Below are 24,110 nucleotides of genomic sequence, written 5' to 3'. Positions count from 1 at the left end.
GAGGCATGTTGAAAGTAATGAACTGGGAATGAATAGGAATTTCTGCAGCAGCAACAACATGACAAGAAACATTAGTGAAATAGTGTTGAGACAGTGAGCACCCTTAGGAGGAGTTATGGGGTGCTGGAACGTGTTCTGAGATGTGCCGAGAGATTAAAAAGGTTAGATGGTGGAGGGAATGACATAGCACGATAATAAGGAGTTGGGAAATTATTCCCTAGGAATTGGAGTGTCATTTATTATTTTAGGAAACGTGAATGACATTTTTAGCAGTTGTAGAATTTGGATTGGATGGAAAGTAGACCAGGCAGAGTAACCAATTAAGAGGTTGTCAGTATTACAAGTGAGAGAGGGGATGAGGGCCGGTGGATGCTCCGGCATCCAGGCATTCAAGGTAATGATCATAATCACTAATAATTATTGATCTTCCTACAGTCTGCCCCTCCCCATGCAACGCATCTTATGTGAGTTATCCCATGTAATTTAAATATTCACAACAGGATACTCCTGAAACCAATACTACGCTGTGTGTCAGCGACCTTGAATTTAAATTAATAAAAAATATTCACAGCAGGGGTGGCTGGGTGGCTCAGTTAGTTGAACATCTGACTCTTTATTTCAGCTCAGGTCATGATCTCACAGTTGTGAGCTCAAGCCCCGCCTTGGGCTCTGCGCTGAGTGTGGGGTCTGCTTGGGATTCTCCCTCTCCTTCTCCTCTACCCCTCTCCCATTTGCATGCACAAGCTTGAATGAATGAATGAATGAGTGAGTGAATGAACATTCGCAACAATTTTACATGCTCTTAGATAAGACTGAGACTTAGAGGAAGCCAAGTAAGCCAGGGTCATAGAGTTAGCAAGTAGCAGATGCAGAGGTAAACCAGCAAAGCTGTCAAACGGAAGAACTGACTGGGCCCCAGATGAAATGCTATTCTGGTTTCTCCCTGAGTAACTGGGTAGAGCCCATCAACTGAAATAGGAGTGAGAAAGGAAGAGCTGGTTTGTTGGAGGGAGGAGTTGATGTTTGCTCGGGCGAATAGAAATTTGTATGCAGAATCCAGAGAGTGCCTGAGTCTGTATCCTGCCTCTGACGCTTAGTAGCTGTGTGGCCTGAAGCAGTTGCTTAACCTCACAGTGCTTCAGTTTGTGACATGTGACAAGTGGGGAGAGAATTGTACTTACAACATCCTTATGAGGAATAAACCAGCTACTATAGTAGTGTGCTTACAGTAGTGCCTCATGTCTCGTAGTTGTTTTAGATGTTAGCTGTATCATCACCATCATTCTCATTATTCTATAAGAATCCAGAGATGTGATTTCAAGATGTATGAGCCATTTGGTGTAAAACTTCTAGCACATTCCTCCTAGGAGGGTTTGAAGCAGCAGATGATTTACCCTGATGAGTCTTTGAAGTTCTTCTTATTGCCACCTCACTATAACTACAGTGTCTCAATCTCCATTCTTTTATGGTGCTCAGGATCAAGCCCAGGTTCTTCTGAGATATCTGGTTCCCCATTTGTTTGTTGTAGGGAAAATGAACTGCTTATGGAAGGGCTTAACTTCGGTACATTTTGGTGTGGCTTCCTCTCAATTTACTTCAAACTTCTGCCTTGCTGTGTTGTACCCAGGCCAGCTTTGTCGAATGAGGGGCCATGATGACTTCTCTCTGGGCCAGTTATAGGTGTCCAGGCAGCCACGATGGAGAGTGTTAACCAAGACTTCATGGGCCTAGAGAGGGGGAGGGGAATAGGTGGGTGTTTGTCGACTCCTGAAATGTGAAAAAAAAAAAAGTATGTTCATTTTTCTGGGGCCACTGCTTAGATTTCCACCTGTTGCCCCCACACCACTGCCATTTTCATTTTATTGAGTTTTTTAAAATCAGGCTAAGCAATTGTACATAAATTGAAATTATTTCAGCACATTTTTGCATTCTATAATACAAATACATAAATGCATAATACAGAATAAAAGTAGGAACAGTACAACTGTTCTTCCCCCTCCCCCCCCCACACACATTTATTGGTTAAGGATTAGTGTAGTCCTATGTTTTTAATATGGAACATCTACATCAGAGCGGACTTCTGTGACTAATGCGTCTCGTACTTTGTAACTCCAGTTAGAGCTGAAGGTGTTACTTCTTGTTAAAATGTGAATACTTTTTTCTAGGAGGAGCAGAGTTTTGTGGGGTTTTTTTTCTCCAGTTCATTTACTTCTTGATGTAAAAGAGAAATGTGGAAACGTATGCAAAAAGATAACATGAAGCTATAGAATACCTTGAGAAGTTTGGGGTGGCAGGATATTTGACTGGTGGAAGGAAACAGCATGGGACACAGAGGCAGGATTACTGTCTAGTTGCATTTGCACTTAGTGCAACAAACAGAAGTTTGTAGAGAGGTTCTTGAAGCATGTTTCCAGGTGTGTAGATTGAAACCTAGCAGACTTGAGTAAAAGTTCCGGATAACATTCAGAGATAGTATTTAGTGTTAAGGAAACTTCTTTGCCCATTGTCTAATTTTTAATTGACCTGACAGAAGGAGAAAGGTCACGTCTTGGTTAATAAACTTGGTTATTTTCGTTCTGCTTAATTAGCTCTAAACATATCATGTAACTCCCAAGACAACTGTCATGGGACCTAACCATGGGACTGTGGACCTGTGAGCCTCAGTTTTTGTTAACTGTGGAATGTGGTTGGATAATATGATGTCTAAACTTTTCTGCCATTGTGAACATGTATGATTCTAACATATTCATATTCATACCTTTATTTATGTCACTTATGAAATAGTATAGTGTTATCAAATTTTTCTCCTAAGGGTTTTTAGATTTAGTGATTTGTTACAAAGAATATGTGAGATCTTTGAGAAAGTCACTGATCAGTCTCTAGTCAATATATATTGAACTCTGGAGAGATGGGATTTAGCATGATTAATAGTCCATAACAACCAGCCTTTATTTTCAAAAGTCTGCTTCAAATAGTGGCAAGTTCTGATTCAAAAGAATTCACTGAATATTTATTATTCTGTATAGTATTGTAGTCAATCCTTACAATAATCCTGTGATTGATAGCAGTCTCCTCCTTCTTGGTACATAATACATTTCTAAAAGTATTCTTTCCGGGGCGCCTGGGTGGCTCAGTTGGTTAAGCATCCGACTTCAGCTCAGGTCATGATCTCGTGGTTTGTGGGTTCGAGCCCCACGTCGGGCTCTGTGCTGACAGTTCAGAACCTGGAGCCTGCTTCAGACTCTGTGTCTCCCTCTCTCTCTGACCTCCTGTGCTCCTGCTCTGTCTCTGTCTCTGTCTCTCTCTCTGAAAAATAAATAAACAGTTTAAAAGAAATTTTTTAAGATATTCTTTCCAATGGCAATTTCCCTAATACTATCATAATTAGGGAATTTAGGCAAGCACTTAATATTATTTTAAAAATGAATTTGCCAGGGGCGCCTGGGTGGCTCAGTCAGTTGAGCGTCTGACTTCAGCTCAGGTCATGATCTCATGGTTCGTGAGTTCGAGCCCCACGTCGGGCTCTGTGCTGACAGCTCAGAGCCTGGAGCCTGCTTCCGATTCTGTGTCCTCCTCTCTCTCCACCCCACCCCTGCTTGTGCTCTATCTCTCTCTGTCTTTCAAAAATGAATAAACATAAAAAAATTTTTTAATAATAAAAAAAATAAAGATGAATTTACCAGGATTTTGGCATTTGGTTAAAGTTAGGAATTGGGTCCTTCAAATGTTACCATTTCCCAAGGAAAATGTGTGATTTCTAATGAGGCTATAAGAATGAAGTTCATTATTATAAACTTTTTTCTTGTCTTTTCCCTCTTTTCCTTTTCTACAAAAGTCACAAGACAGGTACTCCCTACTTTTATTGTCAGTGCTTCCTTGGAAACTATATGCTCATAGAGCAGAACATCAGCATTTCCATACACAGTTCTGAGGACAGGTGGCGATGATCTTTTTCTTCCTGCAGATGGCACTCTCTGCTGTTCACCTAGCACTGAGCATTTAAAGAGCTGTGGCGTTTACCAAGTTTCCTGATGTTATATAATCTTTGAAGATCCACACAGTGATTCTGTGGGACAGACATTTTATGGAAAAGGAAGCCAAACTTGACACAGCTCTGTGTTGCGGCTAGTACTTGCTAGATTCCCAATGTCCTGCCTTTATTTTCAGCACTGTCACAATGCTGACTGTTTGACTATTCAGAACAGATTTAGAACTAGGGAAATATAACGAGTCAGCAGATTAGTAAGTATTTATTGAATAAGAAATAAATTTTGGTTGAATAATGAATGAATGAATGAATGAATGAATTAGTGATAGGTTTGATGGTTCTTAGGGAGGCAACTTGGTGACCTAGAGAGCCTTTCTTGTCCTATTGTTGAGCGTGAGATTTTATTTTCAGTGGTAAATGTAATGTTATTGGTAGCACTGACTAAAACAGAAATGACAAGGTATTAAAAAATGCCTAAAACTGAAGAATATCTGTGGTAACGACTTGGTGTAGGGGGGAGGTGTAGTAGTTTTATACTGTATGTCAAGGAAATGACTATGTCAGAATCCACAAGACTGACGGTGATGGCTTAATTCTGTGATCTTTTGGATAATAGGTTGTGGAAATTAATCACAGAACCAGAACAGAGCTGAGATATCATAGTCGGCTGTCCAAATGTCTGTGGGAAGTCTCACTCAGTAAAAGCAGGGCTGCTATTGACTTACTTTATTGACCGTTTCATTTCCAGAAGGTTAAGGAAATAGTCAGGGGAGCTGATAACTCCGAGCCTAATTTTGACCCACAATGAGGGCTCCTTAGACAGGTGAAAATAATGGGAATCCTGGGAGAAATCCATGATGTTCATTTAAGAAATTCAACAAAAGGTTGTGCCACATACTGTGCTAGATGCTGTCGATTTTGCAGTAAATGCAGCAGACAAAATCCCTGTCACCAAGGAACTTTCATTTAAGAGCTAACCATGATCCAGCCTCATGGTTACTTAACTGCAGTGACCTTAACTTGCATTTCAGACACCTACGTGCAGGGTCACACTCTGGCTGATGTTATGATCTGGAACTGCTTGTTTCAGAAATCTAAAAATTCCAAAATTCATATATCCTTAATTCCCTCATTTTTTATTCTTTAATCTCATAGACGTGGGTTGCCTGTATTTCAGCTTGTATGTCAGCATCTACCTGGCCTCTTTCTCTTTCCTACCTGGTCTACAGCCCAGTTTTGACTGTATGGATTGTTGTCTCACTTGTACTCTTGATTCCCTTTCCCTTTCACTTCTGCCGCCTCACCCACCCAAACTCCCATCTCTATGTCAGCGACACAATCTGTGTTATCTACTGTTAGATCCAAGCAGCTAAGCCCTGCGGGAGAATCACAAACATCTGAGAAAAGTGACACTACCCAGCGTTCATGGTTTTCAACTTCTGCTGAGCTCTGAGCCCACCAGGAGGTCCTTTTATTCATCCTTGGTCACTGCTCTCTCCATCCTTGTTTTCCTGCTTCTCATTTTGTATTTTATTACCACACTTAACCGTAATTCTCTCAGGGACTTGACTTGAGCTGCTCTTTCTGTCTGTAATGCCTTTCTGCCCCCCTTTTCTTTCTCCCTTTACATGCTCAACTTTTACTGAAAGATTGTGTCCATCATGAAGCTTCCCTGACTACTCAAATTGGGCTCAGTGTCCCCTCATCGGTATACAGTACCTGTGTATTGGTTCGCCTTTGCCACCATAATGGGACCTTCTTGGGCGCAGAGACGGAATTACTTTCACATTTTGCATTCTTAGTGCCTAGCACAGAGTGGGTGTTTTAGTAAATGGTAGCTAAATGGATCAGTAAAAAAAACAGGAAGAGGAATATGGGTCAAAGCTGGAATTTAGAGAATTAGAAGTACATATCTTTTTTCAAAGAAAAGATAGATAAGATGCCATGGATATAGTCTCCAGAAGGGAAGGTGGTTGTAAGGTGGCCATAGGCAGAGTTTTTACTGAACCACTGGAGATAATGTGAAGAAAAGAGAGGTAAAGTGGCCAGATGAACTCATATTTTAAAATAATACGTGTAGAAGAGGGAAAGAAGGATACGAAACAAAAATATGTAGATGTAGGTACAGATCTCACATATAACAAGAGAATACAGGGATGCCGAGGTGGCTCAGTCAGTTAAGTGTCTGACTCTTGATTTCAGCTCAGGTCATGATCTCAGGGTCGTGAGATTGAGCCCTGCATTGGGCTTCTTACTGGGCATGGAGCCTGCTTAGGATTCTCTCTCTCTGCCCCCCTGCACCTCCCACCCCTTTCCCCCCCGATCACGGACACGTGCACGCTTTCTCTCTCTCTCAGAAAAAGGGGCGGTGGTCGATGGAGTACAACACTAAGAGAATAATGAGCTGAGGTTTTGAAAGAGGTTAAGGGTGACCTTTTACATTTTATATGTAGAAGATGAAAACAGCAAGCAAATAATAGATTTTTTTTCTTTTAAACAGACTGACCCCCAGAGAGTAGCTACACTTGTGGTGAGCACAGCATAAAGTGTAGAGATGTTGAATCACTATGTTGTATACCTGAAACTAATGTAATATTTTGTGTCAGCTATACACACAATGTTTTAAAAAGATTTAAAAAAATACACAAAAACCCTGACCCTATAATTGGATACAGAGAGTAAATGAAAATTCTCAGCTTCTGTTGTGTTTCTGACTTCTTTGATGATGAAGAATGATCTATACATAGACTAGTGAGACTGGATGTAAGAATAATAATAGGAGAAAGTTTAAGCCCAGGATTAGAGAGGAGATTGTACCAGAACCATTGGCTGCTCTAAATGAGTTCACATCTCAGGTTCAGATTCTGAGAAAATGTGTTAATGTCATTGGCAAACTGGTAATCTTTGAGTCATTGTGGTGAATTTGAAAACTGTTAGAAGACTGTGGAGGACTAAAGTTCCAAAATTATGTATGTATGTATTTGTGTATATATATGTGTGTACATATACATATATGTATATACGTGTGTATACATGCATATATATGTATATGTACATACGTATATATATGAACATAAATACATGTGTATATATATATGAACATAAATTTCGATGAGCTTGATGCTACTCCTGCAGAAGATTCTAGAGATCGTTTTAAAAGATTCTCCAATATTTACAAAAGGTGAAGATGAGCAGTCAGGGTTACAGGGATTTTGTAAGAATAATTCATTCCAGGTAGCCCAGTTTCCGCTTTTGGCAGGGATGCCACATGCACAGGTTAGGAGATGCTGAGGCTGTGATATATCTAGGCTCCCAAACGGTATTTGACATCATCCATTCTATCATTCTGTGCATGGGAACGTGTTGGAGACTTGCACCATAATACAGGCCAGGGATTGAACACCCGAACTAGTCTTAGTTACTAATGGCAGCCTAGGGGGAAGTCTCTTAGGGGTTGCTGTTTTGACCCTGTTCCACTCATTGGTTAACACCTCCTCCTACTTCTCACTCTCAGCCGGGAACCTTGCAGTTTGTTTCACCAAGGAAACAAAAGCGCCCAAATCTTGGTCTGTTCCCTGCCAGAGCTGCTAATCTTCCTGCGTGTACTCACGTACTGTCATCCTTTTTGTTCCATTACATGAACCGTCCCTGTTCCTGTCACTTGTGTGCTAGATACTCTTCATATTGCCTACTCACTGCTGCAGCAATTACCTCCTCTCGTTCTAGCTTTTCACCTATTTTCCTTCCCCTGTTGGAGAAACATGCTATGCAAACATGCTATAATAGTATCTCAGCTTACAAACGTGCCATAATGTCATTCATTAAAAAACAAATAAAAAGCACCACCTCCCCACCCCATGTTCCCTTCAAGCTACCACCCATTTCCTTGCCACCCAATGGCAGAACTTCCCAAAACAGCTGTCTTAACCCCCTTGCCTCCGTTTCCTCACCACCCTCTGCCACTCCACTGAGACTACTCTTTGACAGGTTTCAGTAACTTCCACGTTGCTAAATCCTGTGGTCATTACCCAGTCTTCATCTTACTCAACCTGTCAGCAATATTTGACACAGTTGATCAATCTTTCCTGTTTGGAGCTTTCTTTACCTGGTTTCTGGGAGGCACCGCTCTCCTTATTTTTCTCCTGCCCTACCTGCTGCTCCTTCTCAGTGTCCTGTGCTGGATCCTGCTCTGCTTCCCGACTTGGGGATGCTAACCCGTGGGCTGGGCCTTAGAATCTCTTCTCTGCTTCATTTATTCTCACTTTCTGTTCCCCACTGATCAATAGTGTGGCCACTAGCCACAGTCCTGTCATTGCAGAAAGTTCTGTTGGACAGCACTGCTCTGGGTTATTTCATCCTTCTCGTCCTGTTAAAATCCTTCCGTATGCTGATAACTCCCAAATTGATTCACCAGTTCCAGCCTCCCCACCTGGAGTCCAGTTTGGTGTATCCAAATATCTACTTGGTTTTCTTTTTTTTTTTAATTTTTTTTTTCAACGTTTATTTATTTTTGGGACAGAGAGAGACAGAGCATGAACGGGAGAGGGGCAGAGAGAGAGGGAGACACAGAATCGGAAACAGGCTCCAGGCTCTGAGCCATCAGCCCAGAGCCTGACGCGGGGCTCGAACTCACGGACTGCGAGATCGTGACCTGGCTGAAGTCGGACGCTTAACCGACTGCGCCACCCAGGCGCCCCTCTACTTGGTTTTCAAGCCACCTGTCAGATTTAGCATAGCGAAAATAGAACTTTATGTTCCCTCCCACCCTCCTGTCCTGTTTGTCTTGTCGATCACTAAACAGTGCTGCTCTTCACACAGCCTTAAAAAGTCTTGTGGACTTTGTGGGGTGGGGGGCAGGCAGGAAGGAGACTTCCATTCTTAAGGAGAAACAGTTCTAGGGGAACACTTCTTTTTCACCTTTCCACACCTTACTTCAGTCCCTGGCAAGTGGGAATGAGTAGCTTTTCTCCCTCTTTGTAATAATTTTTAACTTCTTCTCTTGCACTCAGTACCCAGTGCATCAAACATACTAATCTTGGAGTCCTGGACTGCTTTCCCCAGATGCTCACATGACCCATTGTCTTCCTTCATTCAGGCTTCAGCTCAGATATTACCTCTTTAGCCTTATCGCTATGGAATCTCTATGACAGTAGCATTCCTGTTGCTCTGTACCCTTACTCCTTTACTTTTTTGTAACACTTAGCACTGCCTGACATTACGATATGTTTGTTTTCCATCTGTCTGTATCTCACTGGAATCCATGAGGGCAGGGACTTTGTTTTTGCACTGTTCCTAGTGCCAAAAATAGGAGCCAGCAGGTTGTAAATGTTCCATAAATATTTGTTGAAGTAAATGCCATATTAATGAAATTTCTGATGAAATAAAACTAAGAGGTATAGCTAATACATTGTCAGGTTTTTGCTTTTTGATTCGGCCATTCATGTTTTACACTTTACCAGTCACTGTATTAGAAAAAGTGAAACTTATGGGCGTCTAGGTGGCTCAGTTGGTTAAGAGTCCGACTTCGGCTCAAGTCATGTTCTCATGGCTCGTGAGTTCAAGCCCCACATCGGGCTGTCTGCTGTCAGCTCAGAGCCCACTTTGGATCCTCTGTCTCCCTCTCTCTATGCCCCTCCCTCTCCCTTCTCCTCAAAAATAAACATTAAAAAAAGAAAAAAAAAAAAGAAAAGAAGAAGTGAAACATTATTTTCCTGAGGTCATTTGTGTGATTACAGGTATTTTGCTATGCTTTTCATTTATTTTAAGAATATAAAAGTTCTTATAATATTGTTAGGAGAAAGTTTTATTTATTTAGGCATTATAAGAATTGTTGCATTAGAAGTTGAATATGATAGGGTGCCTGGGTGGCTAAGTCAGGTGAGCATCCAACTCTTAATTTCAGCTCAGGTTATGATCTCATGGCTCATGAGTTCAAGCCCCACATCGGGCTCTGTGCTGACAGCATGGAGCCTGCTTGGAATTCTCTCTCTCCTCTCTCTCTCTGCCCCACCCCTGCTCACTCACTCACTTGTTCTCTGTCTCTCAAAATAAATAAATGAACTTAAAGTTTAAAAAAAGTTGAATATGATACTAATAATGATTTTTAAATTTGATATTTTAGCTATAAAGTACAAAAAGTAGTAAGGCAGGGTTCCTGGCCTTAAGGAACTCATGACCTAGTGGGTAAGACAGTCATAAGTAACTACAGGGTGTTTATGTAGTTTGGAAACAGAGGCAAATACATATAATGCCCTAAGGCATCAATCTAGTTTCCAAGGCTGTATTTGCAGACTTTATGGCCCTCCGGTATAATACAGGATGATAAAGGTCGGAGCGCAGCTGTGTGTGTGATCGTGGGGGCAGAGGAAGGTGGGGGGCACAACTGACTCTGCCCGCTGATAGAGTGACAATCTTGGATAGAATGAAACTCCATGGATATCCAAGCTGGGCTGCGTAAAATATAGATAAAGAAGCCATCCCAGTTTCAAGTATTAGAGAAGTCCCTCAGCATGGCCTAGAAGTGTTCCCTGATAACAGGGAAAAACAGACGGATCCAGTTGTCTGTCAGCTTCCGCTGTTTTTTTTTTTTTTTTTTTAATTTTTAATGCTTATTTATTTTTGAGAGAGAGGGAGACAGAGCATGAGCAGGGGAGGGGCAGAGAGAGAGAGGGAGACACAGAATCCAAAGCAGGCTTCAGGCTCCGAGCTGTCAGCACAGAGCCCGATGTGGGGCTCGAACCCACGAACTGTGAGATCATGACCTTAGCTGAAGTCGGACGCTTAACCAACGAGGCCACCCAGGCGCCCCTGTCAGCTTCCACTTCTAACGGCCATGCTGAGTTACCTGGAATCACCATAACATCACGCATAACATCTCTGATGGCTCCACCTTGTAAGAGTCAAAGCAATTAATAAAATACCATATTTATGCTCACAACTTGATCAGTAACTTCCCCTTCTGTAATTTTAGAGTTCAAAATATCGAGATGATTTTTAGTAGTTCAGGATGCAGCAGGAGCAGGTACGGACGGTGTAGGTGAGGCTTCTTTCCAGGACTGTTTCAGTTGGTCCGGCAGTTGATGGACTGATGTCTGGTGCTCAGAGTGGAGGAGGGGGACCGAAATCTAGCCTGTACTTTGCTAGCTGTGGGGCTGCCGCAGCCTGGGAAAGGGTGTCTTTTCCTACATCACATAAAGCCCTGTGTAGTTGAACAGCCAATCCCATTGCTGCAGACTTTATCCTCAGGTGCCTAGAACAATGTGGTACAAGCAGTGTTTGCCAAGCTGAAGGGAATTTAAGAAAGTTCTCTAGCTTTGAGCATCTAGAGAGAGTTAAAGATCATTCTGATTTTAAAACTTGTGATTCAAAATAAATGTTCATGGTTGCCTTGTACCTGTGTTAAGGAAATATTTGTTATGCCTCTGTCTAGTCAAAACTATAGAGCGAAAACTGGTAACCAAACAGAAGCATCTTGCGGCTACACCAGGAGTAGAAATTTATCCGTTAGTATTCTAGAAATAGCCTTCATGGTATTGTACACAAAAGATTAATTCATTTTTAAAAATTCAACACGGATATGAGGTTTAGTGGTAGTTTATTCATTATTTGGTTTTAGTATTTTTCTGAGTTTTCATAGATCCTCAAATGCCTCTCACTGTCACAGGAGAGTAGCGACTTGGCTCCCCATGGCATGCAGGTGGTATGCCACTGCCTCCCTGATTCCAATCGAGATCGACCCTGGCCTGATTCTCCTTCCTCTGTAGTTAACTGGTGATTCCTCTGGAGGTTGGAAGAAGCTGGGAGCAGAGGAGGAGTAAGGAGCTGTGGTCAAGTCACCTTGTTCAGATCACGTGCTAACACTCCCTGTCTCAAGATTCTGTTCTTGGAGCTACAGAAATTTTTAGTGTGTTCTTGAGGTTCACAAAGTTTGTTGGCTTCCTTTACCTCAAATATGAAGACTGGCCATTGATTTTTGTGTCAGAGCTTTATTAAAATTATTTGTGTCTTACTATTACCATTAATATGGATGTCTTTTTTTTTAATAGGTGAAACTTTATTCTAGGAATATTTGTTTCATCTAGTTCATGAGCTCAAATTATAAGGACTCTAAATGTTACAGAAGTGTTGAGAGATTGGTAAGTATTTAATGTAATAGATATTAACAGTCAAAATACTTGTTTCAGTCTAACCCTTTGAAACTACATAGTTATGTGACATTAATTAAACCCCAAAGTACAAACAACTAAACTTTCTTTTCCTGTAGGAGAGACGGATATACAAATTGTGGTGTATTCATACAATAGCATTATTGCACAATGGTTTAAAGGAACAAATGTGACGTTAAGAGGGAAATGCAAAGTTATAAAGGATACATATAGCATACTATTTATATACATTTTAAAAATAGCTAAAACAATATTGAATATTTTATGGCTATAAAAACATGTATAGAAATGATGAACACCAACTGAAGAGAGGAAGAAGTTGGGTGGGGTGTCGCTTTCCTGTACTGTAAGGTTTGATTTCTTTGAGCATGCGCACACGTGCGCGCGCGCGCACACACACACACACACACACACACACACACACACACTGATCTGAACATAGCATAATGTTTAATACATGCCAAGTCTGAGTATTGGCTATAACCTCATGTTATGTATCCTTTATACTTTACTGGGTATTCAAAGTATTTAAAAAATCTTTTTAAAATACCATGCAATCATCTTTTCAGTTGGCATTCAGAGTGGCTGAAAGGCATTCAATGAAATTCAACATTCCTAGGAGATGAGTCGGAAGAAATGAATATTTCTTAATGTGCAGAGCAAAAGTGTCCCCTGTCACCCCTACCAATGTTGTTGTGTCAGTGCTAACTAAAGCTGTTAGATAGAAGAGTGGAAAGCATGTGAATGTTGGATAGAAAGATTCAGAATTTTTGTTATTTGTAAATGAGAAGGTTTTTTATCTGGAAATTTCTAAAAAAAAAAAGTAAGAAGTTTGGGTATATGATTACTATATCAAAATAAATCTACTTCCTATTTGCCTCCTATAAACCAGTTTTCTATCCTACTTAGAATGTATAATGGAAACAAAATCCCATTTAGCATAGCAGCGAAAACTGCAAAACATCTAGGAGCAGACCTAACAAGTCAGGTATAAAACCTAATACATGTTTCCGACAAGTTTCCACCACAAGGACATAGAGAATAAATGTGCAAGTAGTGCAAGGATGTTCATTGCAGCTCTGTTTATGGTAGTAAAAATGAGAAATAACCTAAATCTTCAATAAGAGATTGCTGCATAGTTAATAGTACATCTGTATAATGAAACACAGGTAATGTGCACCTGCAGCAGGATGCCGGGCCGTAAAGAAGAGTGAGAGAGCGCGCAGGTGAACAGATGTCCAAAGTGAACCAAAACAGATAGTAGGTCATTTATGTATAAGATCCTGTGTATGTAACTGTGTGTTTATTTTATGTACATTTAAAAATCAGGAATAGCCTACATTTCCTCATGGATTATAATGCTTTTGGCTGACCTGGCATCTTGTGCTTTTAGGAAGTGGGGTTGAAATTATTTCTTCACTACTAAATATTCGTGTTATCTTAATTTCTGGAAAATAGACCCTAATTATTACCACAATTTTTAGATCTTTCACATTTTTAATATTGCTCAAGTTGCAGCGTGCCTTGCACTTCGTGGTGTCTAGGGAGCCCTGTCGGCAGGCTGCCCTCACGAAGGGGTTGTTCGTGCCTGCTCACGAGTGAACTTGGTCACAGCTGTTCATAATCAGTACTGCAGCTGAGTTACATGCACCATCGGTACGATATCTGATGAGTTTTAAATGTTTCCGGGTTGTTTTCGGACACTTTTTGCTGATCCCATCTGGTAAGATCAAGAAAACACCTGCATCAGAACTCACAGAATGACGTCAGCATCTTTGGAAGAAAATCCCAGGAGCAGTGGGAGATGGTGCGTCTCATAGGAGATGGTGCATCTCATAGGGTGGGTGGTCTAGATGGCCGAGAAGGGGATATTGTATGGAAAATTCTAAGTGATAAGAAGGCAGTGTGTTACGCTTTAACTGGCAGTCTTATTTCTGTTTTAGTGGAACACTAAAATTATTTCTCTGATGTAAGTAATTATCTACCTTAAAATCAGTGACAGATTAGGTAAAATAAGTTAATAAAATTGGATAACTATGGACTGAATATGAACTAGTTTATATTATTATATACATATATATAATTAGTATGTGTTATTATAAATTATTATAAACTATTTGATGTATGGAATAATTTTACATTATGAAAGCTTATAGAGAACCAGCATTTATGTAAGAGAAATTATTGCTGCAATTTTGGATAAAGAGTAATATACATTTTTTTTATACTTTTCTTTTTCCTAGTGATCAATAATATTAAAAGCAATGATCTTTGTTACACTAAAGAAAGGATTGCTCTGTAATAATACCTAGGATCCTGATAGGAATCCAGGAATTAAATCCATCAGGCCCAAGACTGAACAGGAACCAAAGTAGTATTAGGAATTTCTTTGTTTTCTCTCTTTTGTGTTTATCTGCTTCTCTTTGCACCATGGTGGTTCATTTTCACCCAGTTGGCTTCTTCTGAGCCTCAACCACCTCCTGATAACCACCAGGGGCCCATATTTATGTGACTTTTCAGCACATCAGCTATGCCCTTTAATTCAAATTCCCATGAGAAAGAAAGAAAGCCTGATTAGCTCAATGCCTCTTTGCAAGCTGCATTGAACAAGTCACATCTTGCAGCCAGATGTTCATCGGCTGCCCCATGAATCAGGTGTGCTTCGGTTGATTAGTGCTCAGATGCCAGCCTTGTCCTTTGGCAGTAGGCATGGTCATATGGTCCACTGCCTTCTCAGCAGGGGCTCTGAGGCAGGTTCCTGTCAACGCCCATGGGTGAAGGAAGACTCCACAATATGCATCTTATTTAATTTAACCTCTTCAGGTTAAAAAGTTTTTAAAGGTTACTGGCTGTTTCAAAAGTACCTTTAGCCCTAAGATGAAACTGTTCTGAAGTTCTTTGGAGAATTTATTGTTCATGATTTTTCCTTTCTAAACAGTTGCACATTTTGGGGCGCCTGGGTGGCTCAGTTGGTTAAGCGACTGACATCAGCTCAGGTCACGATCTCATGGTTTGTGTGTTTGAGACCCACGTCGGGCTCTGGGCCGACAGCTCAAAGCCTGGAGCCTGCTTTGGAATCTGTGTCTTTGTTTCTCTCTGTCCCTCCCCCACTTGCTCTTTCTCTCTCAAAAATAAATAAAGATTTAAAAAAATATTTTAAATAGTTATACGTTTTTCTTTATATTGGTGTTTCTCCTCTCTTTTGTCTGCTTTACCTTATTTTCCTTCATCTTAAAATGTCACGTTGCCCTTTATTTGATTTAAATGTGTAGTAGGAAGCAAAGTGGCATAACTTAAGCTGCCAATTGTTCAATTTTTATTGTTCAATTTTTATTTACCTGGTAGTAAATCCTTTTTCTTTCCATTAACTGAACTCTGGTGTTTGCAGCAGGGGGCATCACTGATTGTCAGCTCCGTCACGTGAAAAATAGTTCATATTTTTTAAAAGGTCCATTCATATTTTTAAACCATGTAAAGCAAGCATGTTTTATGAGTGTATTTTTATTCTACGATGCGGCTCTTGAAGAAGGTGGGGATCTACCTTAACTGCCACCAGTCACTAGTGCATCTTCCGTGGTGCTTTCACTTCCCGTTCTTGGTTGTGCTCAGCCATTTCCATACCTGGGACTAATTTCCGCCATGCAAGAATATTTAAGGAGCCCTGGCTAGATCTGTGTCTGAAAATATTATAGGGTTAAGTACCAATGCCCAATAATTTAAAGTCAGGCTTTAGTTAAAAACAGCCTTAAAAACACCTGGTTTTAAACGTAAATTTTTATTTCTCTAATCTTCTTTTTTGCAATATTTATCTTATAGCTCGGTCATGAGCACCGACAGTAACTCACTGGCACGTGAATTTCTGACGGATGTCAACCGGCTTTGCAATGCAGTGGTCCAGAGGGTGGAGGCCAGGGAGGAAGAGGAAGAGGAGACACACATGGCAACCCTTGGACATTACCTTGTCCATGGCCGAGGATTTCTGTTACTCACCAAGCTAAACTCTATCATTGATCAGGTAACATTTCGTATCAAATCATTTTTTTCCTCAGTATATCATAGTTAATTACAGATACATGATTTCTGAGTTACATAGTTTGTGAGAGTCTCTTGGAGATAAAGTCCTATCTCTCACATCACTCCCAACAAAGAAAAGCAGCCTCATTTATGAACATACTATTTATTTGGATACTTTCCAAAATGTCAGAAATGTCTTAGGTTATAAATGGCCTTAGGATTCTAAGATGGCCTCATCCGTATTATGCTTTTTGTCCTAATACCAGTGTGAGATAACTATGATTATTACTAAGGATATAAGAGTACGATTCAGAAACATTATGAATTCGCACTTTCAATAAATGTCAGATATATTTTTTGAAAAATTTGGTGTAAATTATATTTAGGGAGCTTAGTAATTCTGGGGTAAAAGTAGAGAATGCTTTGTGTACGTCTAGTTTTTTGTACCTTATTGTGTTTGCTTAAAGTATGGTCTGAACATAAAGCATTTTATTGTTTCCTTATTATAGAATTAGTGGAACTTTAAAGCTAGTTGGGAGATGGAGATGTCATCCAATCTTTTTTTTTTTTTTTGAGGTTTATTCATTTTTCAGAGACAGAGACAGAGCGTGAGGGGGGAGGGGCAGGAGAGAGGGAGACACAGAATCGGAAGCAGGCTCCAGGCTCTGAGCTGTCAGCACAGAGCCGGACGCGGGACTCAAACCCACAAATCATGAGATCATGACCTGAGCTGAAGTCAGACACTTAGCCGACTGACACCCCAATCTTCTTTTATAGATGAAAAACTCAGGTGCAGAAACATTAAGTAACTCAGACAGGGTTAACTTGAAGCCCAAATGTGATTTATATCTTTGCTTTGTTTTAGTAGAAAATAAATATGTATTTTATGAAAGAAAAATTTCACTATCTGCTTTCAGGAGACTAATTTATGTGGTTAAATAATATTTCAGTTAACTTGAAAAGGCCCCTATAGCACCAATATGACAGACATTTTTATTTTTTTTAATTTTTTTTTAACATTTATTTATTTTTGAGACAGAGAGCATGAACAGGGGAGGGTCAGAGAAAGAGGGAGACACAGAATCCGAAACAGGCTCCAGGCTCTGAGCTGTCAGCACAGAGCCCGACGCAGGGCTCGAACCCATGGACCGTGAGATCATGACCTGAGCCGAAGTCGGACGCTTAACCGACTGAGCCACCCAGGCGCCCCATGACAGACATTTTTAAACACTGATATATGTTACTGGTTTCAGATATAAACTTAACCATTGTTAAAATTTCTTTGCTATGAAGGCATTTTGCTAATACATATATTGGGTAAAGACAGAGACTAAAATTAAACAATGCCTCTGTTCTCACAATAAGCTAAGGAGCCTAACATATATATCAGGAAGTATTTGTTCACTGTGGTGTCCACCTGTCATGAAATTTTCCAGAGTATTTTCAGGTTTATATATTTTTATTCCTTTTCATGAATTTTATTTATTAATTATGTAACTACATATAATTTAATTTTCGTATTTTGTATGATTTTTTTCAAAAATAAAACTTAAAGTTAGAAAAAATTATTTGTTAGATCATGTGTAATGATTTTTATTTCAAAATTTTGGTGATATAATAAGCATATCATGCTCTGTTCATTTTCTTACCCCACATTAGAACAATTCAGTGCTTTCTCTTTTTTTTTAAGATACATAAATAGCATCAGAAATATCAAATACTCAGGAATAAATCTAATAAAATATGCACAGATTTCTACACAGAATTCTATAAAACATTATTGAGGGAAACTAAAGAAGACCCAAATAAATGTAGGACTGTGTAATTTTCACGTATTGGAAAAGTCAATAGTGTAAGGATACTTTTTATTTCCAAACTGATGTATAGATTCCACAATGTAATCCCAATCAAAATTTCAGAAGGTTTTTAATGAAAGCTGTATTAAGATATAATCCATATATCCTAGAATTCACCCATTTCATGTGTACAACTCAGTGGTTTTTAGCATAATCACAGATACATGCAACCGTCACCATAGTCAATTTTAGAACATTTCATCACCTCGAACAGGGACCTAGTTCCTTTTAGCTGTCACTCCCTTATCCTTCCCATCCCCCTCAGCCCTAAGCAAACACTAATCTACTTTCTTTTCTATAGTTATATGCTTTCTCTTTTAAGTCATGAAATACCTTTTAATGTATTATTATTAAATGACTGAAATCATTCAAGTCATAATTTCAACAATATTTTTTCCTAGGGTAATATCTTATGTTCCCTTTTCCCCAGTCATTCACTTTTGGAATTATTTAGAGCAATGGAAGTAGGAACAGTAGAAGTAGAAGTAGGGAGCAAATAAATAGCCATTTAAAAAATAGGGCTTTTTAGGGCACCTGAGTGGCCCAGTCGGTTAAGCATCCAACTTCGGCTCAGGTCATGATCTCACAGTTGGTGGATTCAAACCCCAAGTCAGGCTCTGTGCTGACAGCTCAGAGCCTGGAGCCTGCTTTGGATTCTGTGTCTCCGTCACTCTCTGACCATCCCCCACTCACACTCTGTCTCTCTGTCTCGCAAAAACAAATAAACATTAAAAAAAAAATAATTAAAAAGGGCATCTGGGTGGCTCAGTTGGTTAAGAATCTGACTTCAGCTCAGGTCATGATCTCATGGTCCATGAGTTCAAGCCCCATGTCAGGCTCTGTGCTGACAGCTTAGAGCCTGGAGCCTGTTTCAGATTCTGTGTCTCCCTCTCTCTCCCTGTCCCCCGCTTGCACTCTGTCTCTTTCTCTCGAAAATAAACATTGGGGCACCTAGGTGGCTCAGTCGGTTAAGTGTCTGCCATCAGCTCAGGTCATGATCTCACAGTTCATGGGTTCTAGCCCCACATCGGGCTCTGTGCTGACAGCTTGGAGCCTGGAGCTTGCTTTGGATTCTATGTCTTCCTCTCTCTCTGCTCCTCCCCCGTTCATGGCTCTGTCTCTCTCTCTTCGACAAAAATAAATAAAAACATTTAAAAATAAATAAATAATAAATAAACATTAAAAATTTGTTTTAATTTAAAAATAAAGATAAATAAAAAATAGGGCTTATTAACACTTAATTATTTAAACCAGGAAATGGAGAATGATCATTTGAATCTTTAAGGGGAATTTAATTGTACAAGTTTAATCATTTCACATGGAATCAAAACACTAGATTCAAAGCTGTGCATTTCAAGAGGAACTTCAGCTTTTCTGTGTGTGCTTCTCACGAAGGAGCACTTCCTGGGTGCTCTGGGGAGAGACAATTTAAGCCCTTACCTTTCACCTTTGTGCCAGGACTTTATTAATAGATATTTAGTATAAAGAATTAAACCGACTTTTTATTACCGTATAATTTACATGTTAAGAACATACAGATGTAAAGTGTATACAGTTGGGTGATACCTGTGTAACCACGGCCTGGGTCAAAGTCTAGAACGTTTCCACCACTCTAGAAAAAGCTTTTCATGCCCTTTTCAGGCAGCCCTTCCCCTTCTCCCACTCCAATGTAACCACAGTTGTAGTTTCTAACATCTCAGTGTAGTTTTGCTGTTCTAGAATTTCACATAAATGGAATCATGCAGCATGTACTCTCACGTCTCGGATCTTCACCTGTTGTGCGTGAATCAGTAATCCACTGTTTTGTTTCTCATTGGTGTTCTGTTGTGTGGATATACCACCATTCGACCATCTGCCTGTTGTTTAACCATTTGGCTTTCGTTTCCATTTGGCTAATACAAATAAAGCCGCTATGAACATCCTTAAAAAAGCCCTTGTGTGAATATATTTTCATTTTTCCAGGGTAAATATCTAGGCATACAATTGCTGTGTCGAAGGGTAGGTGTTTAACGTCATAAGAAAGTGTCAGACTGTTTTTTCCAAGTGTTTGTACCACTTTTCATTCTCACCAGCAAGGTATGCGAATTCCAGTTCCGTATCTTCTCTGATATTTGGCATTGCCAATCTGTTTAATACTAGTCATCCTATGTGAACATGAACTAGTATCTCACTGTGATTTTAATTTGCATTTCTGTGAAAACTAATGATGCTGAGTGCTATTTTATGTGTTCACTGGCTGTTTGTATGACTTCCGTCAAATGTCTGTTTAAGTTTTGTGCCCATATTAAAAGTCAGGTTATTTGTTTGGTATCCAGTTGCAGGGGGTTTTGTTTGTTTGTTTGTTTAATGTATTATGGATACAAGTCTTTGTTGGATTACAAATATGTTCTTTGTGGCTTGCCTTTTCATTTCTTAACAATGCCTTTAGAACAGCAGGGGTTTTTGTGTGAATAGCATGTTTTGTATTCTAAGAAATCCTTATCTTGCATCCCAAAGTCACAAAGATAGTGGTTTTTTTTTTTTTCCCTAGAATCTTTTTAATTAGTATTTTTATTTTGAGGTCTGTGATCCACGTTGAGTTAATGTTAGTTACCCAGTTATTCCAGCAACATTTCTTCTTAAGAGTCTGCTCTTTCCCCCAGTGGCCTTGGTACCTATGTGAAAAATCAGTTAACCATTTATGTGGAGTTTATTTCTAGACTCTTCTGTTCCATTTATCTGTCATCTGTTCTTTCACTGATACTGTACTGTTTGGGTTACTGTGGCCATTACAGTATGTCTAGAAATTAGGTTGTACAAGTTCTTCAATGTGGTCTTCATTTTCAAGAATGTTTGACTCTTCTAGGTCCTTTGCATTTCCATATACATTTTAGAAGCGGCTTATTCTGCAGAAATGCTTGGTAGGATTTCAGCTGTGATTGCATTGAATCGAGAAACCAGTTTGGAGAGAATCGACAATGTTGAGTTTCTCAGTCTATCAGCATGGTGTAAATATCTGTTTATTTGAGTCTTTCTAATTGCCCTGCAATATTTTTTGGTTTTTGGTATGGAAGTCTTGCATATTTTTTTGGTAAATTTTTCTGAATATTATTTTTTGATGTTATTGTAGTTTGCGTTTAATTTTTTTTATTTTCTGTCATTTGTTGCTCACAGAAATGTAATTGATTTTTGTACATTGACCTTGTGCCCTGTGCCTTTGCTAAATTCACTTATTTATGTTCAAAGTTTTCTGTAGAGTCCCTAGGGTTTTCTATGTGCACAATCATATCATCTGTAAATGATAGTAATTTCACTTATTTTCCAATTTGTATACCTTTTATTTCATTTTCTTGTCTCTTGCACTGGCTTCTAGTACAAAGGTAGGTGGCAGTGATGAGAGTGGACATCCTGCCTTATGTCTGACCTTAGAGAGAAAACATTCAGTATTTCCACTAAACATGATATTAGCTCTAGGTTTTTCTTAGATGCCTTTTATCAGAAAGAGGGAGTTCTCGTCTATTCCCAGTCTGTTAGAGCTTTTATCCTGAATGGATATTGGGTTTTGTCAATGCCTTTTCTGAATCTGTTGAGACCATCATATTATTTTCTTTTAATTCCATTAATGTGGGTGAATTACACTGATGGTTTCTAAATGTTGAAACCATCATTTGCATTCCTGGGATAAACCCCATTTGGTCGTGATCTGTTATACACAGACACGTTAATCTGTTTATTCTTTGGGGGAAAGCATAGTCTGCGTACGTAGCAAAAATATATTCTTCTCAATGGTTAAAGATGGCACAGTTGAAGTTTATATGCAGATATTTATAAGTTTTTTGACAGAAAATTTGTCCAGCCCAAAAAGGAAGGGTTATCATAGATTTTTAACCTTGGCACCAGTGTTAATGAGATGGGTGGCCTCTTCAGATCTCCATACCCTTATCAGTAACATAAATACTTCAAGTTGGGTGACTTAAAAGATCCCTTCCAACAAAATTGCTACGTGTTTTCATATAGCATTGATAATAATGGTTTCTGATTTCTTCTATACCCTGGTTATAAATATAAGTAGCTTAATTCTGATGTAATGAATAGAAAGTTACAATGACTTATTACCAACACAAGTGTATAAATACTACTTTTTAAAACTCCAATATATAAATACATAATTTCCATATATGTTCACACTTTATGAATGTTCTATAAAGTTTTTACTTATTTTGCTGAGTAAGATATGAAGTTTTATTGGAGGAGGTTATACATTTATGAATAAAGCACTATTTAAAAATTATAATAGGTTTGGAGTGCCTGGGTGGCTCAGTCGGTTAAGCGTCTGACTTTTGGTTTGGGCTCAGGTCATGAGCTCACAGTTCATGAGATCAAGCCCCATGTGGGGCTCTGCACTGATGGAGCAGAGCCTTCTTGGGATTCTCTCTATCTCCTTCTCTTTCTTTCTCTCCCTCTCTTTCTGCCTCTCTTCCACTTGCACGCGTGTACTCTCTTTCTCAAAATAAATAAACCTATAAAAGGGGTGCCTCGGTGGTTTAGTTGGTTAAGTGACTGAGGTCATGATCTCACCGTTCGTGAGTTCGAGGCCTGTGTCGGGCTCTGTGCAGACAGCACATATTTGAATAAATATTTTAAAAAATATTAAAAAAAATAAACCCAAAAAGAATTTAATAGGTTTCTTTAATCTTCAGCTGTTTTCTTTGTAAGAGAGTACTTTTTTCTTCCTAATTTTTTTGTAGTATTATCACTTTAATACATAGTACTACATACATGGTTTATCATTGGAATATATAAAATAAGTATTATAAAGACACATCAGACCTTTAGAAATATGGCTACATAATTTGTTCACTGGTTTATTCAGCAGACCATTAAGTACCTAGCAAATGCCAGCACCTCTGCTAGATGTAGAGATAAAAGAAGAGAGATGGTCTGTACCAGCACCTTTTAGCTTTTTTTTTTTTTTTAACTGAAGAGGCTGTTTTATTTTATTTTAGTTTTGATTTTTTTTACATTTATTTATTTTTGATAGAGAGACACAGAGCACAAGCGGGGGAGGGGCAGACAATCCGAAGCAGGCTCCGGGCTCCGAGCCATCAGCACAGAGCCCAACGCGGGGCTCAAACTCACTGCGAGGTCATGACCTGACCTGAAGTCAGACACCCAACCGACTGAGCCACCCAGGTGCCCCACCAGGACCTCTTAGCCTTTGAAGAGATGGACAAGTTGAAAAAAAAGCAGTGATGACAAAACAGTGTGGAAATATTTGGGGAGTGCAGAGGAGCGGGTCGCGAGGAAATGCTTCTTAGAAATTGGTACCTCAAAGTAGGGGTTGGCCATTTAAAGAGGGAGGAAGCATGAGGCCAGAGAAACCGCACATGTAGACCCTGGTGGCTAGAGGAGAAAGAACCAATTCAGTGACCTAGCAGTCGTTTAGAGGAGTTAGAACAAAGGCTGTGTGTGTGGTGTTGGCTACTGAAGACACTGGAAGGCAGGGGCCACGTGATGGCAAGCCTTGTGTACCACATCAAGGAGACTTTAGTTTATTCTGAAAATACTGGGGAGGTTTTTCAACAAGAAAATAGGCAATGAAAATTATTCTTCAAGGTTGACAAGTAAGTCTTTGGTAATATTTATTAGCAAGAGTTATTTCAGTAGGAAAATAAGGCGAACTTTTAAAGTTAGTAAAGGTGATAATAGTAAGTCAACTTCAGTTTGCTGCATCTAGGTCTACAGATTCTGTTTACACACATGTCAAGATTTATCCATGCATCATTAGTCCAGCATTAATGAGGGCATAGTGGGGTGCTGATATGCCTGCTTCTTGGAGTAGTGAAAGTATCAGCTTAGCCACCAGACAGTGGTGCTAGCCACAGAGAGTAGGTAATCCGTTGAGTTATCTCCCTTTACACCCAGGCTAATACATAGGAGCAATGACTGTGTCAATTGATTGCTGTGTAACAAACCACATTCCAAAGACTTAGTGGCATAAAACACCATTGATTTGCTTGTGTTTCTGTGAGTTGGAAGTTCAGGTAGGCTCAACTGGGACCACCGCCTTGGCTTCTTGCGGTGTCGTCTGGGCTCATCTCTGAAGGT

At 39.6% G+C, this 24,110-nt stretch overlaps 1 protein-coding gene across 9 annotated transcripts in view; it reads left to right on the top strand.

Annotated features, from left to right (window-relative positions):
• LYST (lysosomal trafficking regulator) overlaps positions 1-24,110 on the top strand; it is a 191,017-nt gene that overhangs the window by 28,966 nt on the left and 137,941 nt on the right. For 7 of the 9 annotated variants that reach the window (XM_053207470.1, XM_053207475.1, XM_027046953.2 and 4 more), the window contains 2 exons: positions 12,034-12,123; positions 15,970-16,168. In XM_053207470.1, the coding sequence (XP_053063445.1) occupies positions 15,977-16,168 (192 nt within the window). In that variant the 5' untranslated portion in view covers positions 12,034-12,123; positions 15,970-15,976. The remainder of the gene's footprint in view (positions 1-12,033; positions 12,124-15,969; positions 16,169-24,110) is intronic. The other 2 variants (XM_053207473.1, XM_053207472.1) reach the window with 1 other exon arrangement.

Source organism: Acinonyx jubatus, chromosome D2, assembly GCF_027475565.1.
Source record: "Acinonyx jubatus isolate Ajub_Pintada_27869175 chromosome D2, VMU_Ajub_asm_v1.0, whole genome shotgun sequence".
Lineage (NCBI taxonomy): Eukaryota > Metazoa > Chordata > Mammalia > Carnivora > Felidae > Acinonyx > Acinonyx jubatus.
This window is presented reverse-complemented; position numbering and strand designations above follow the sequence as displayed.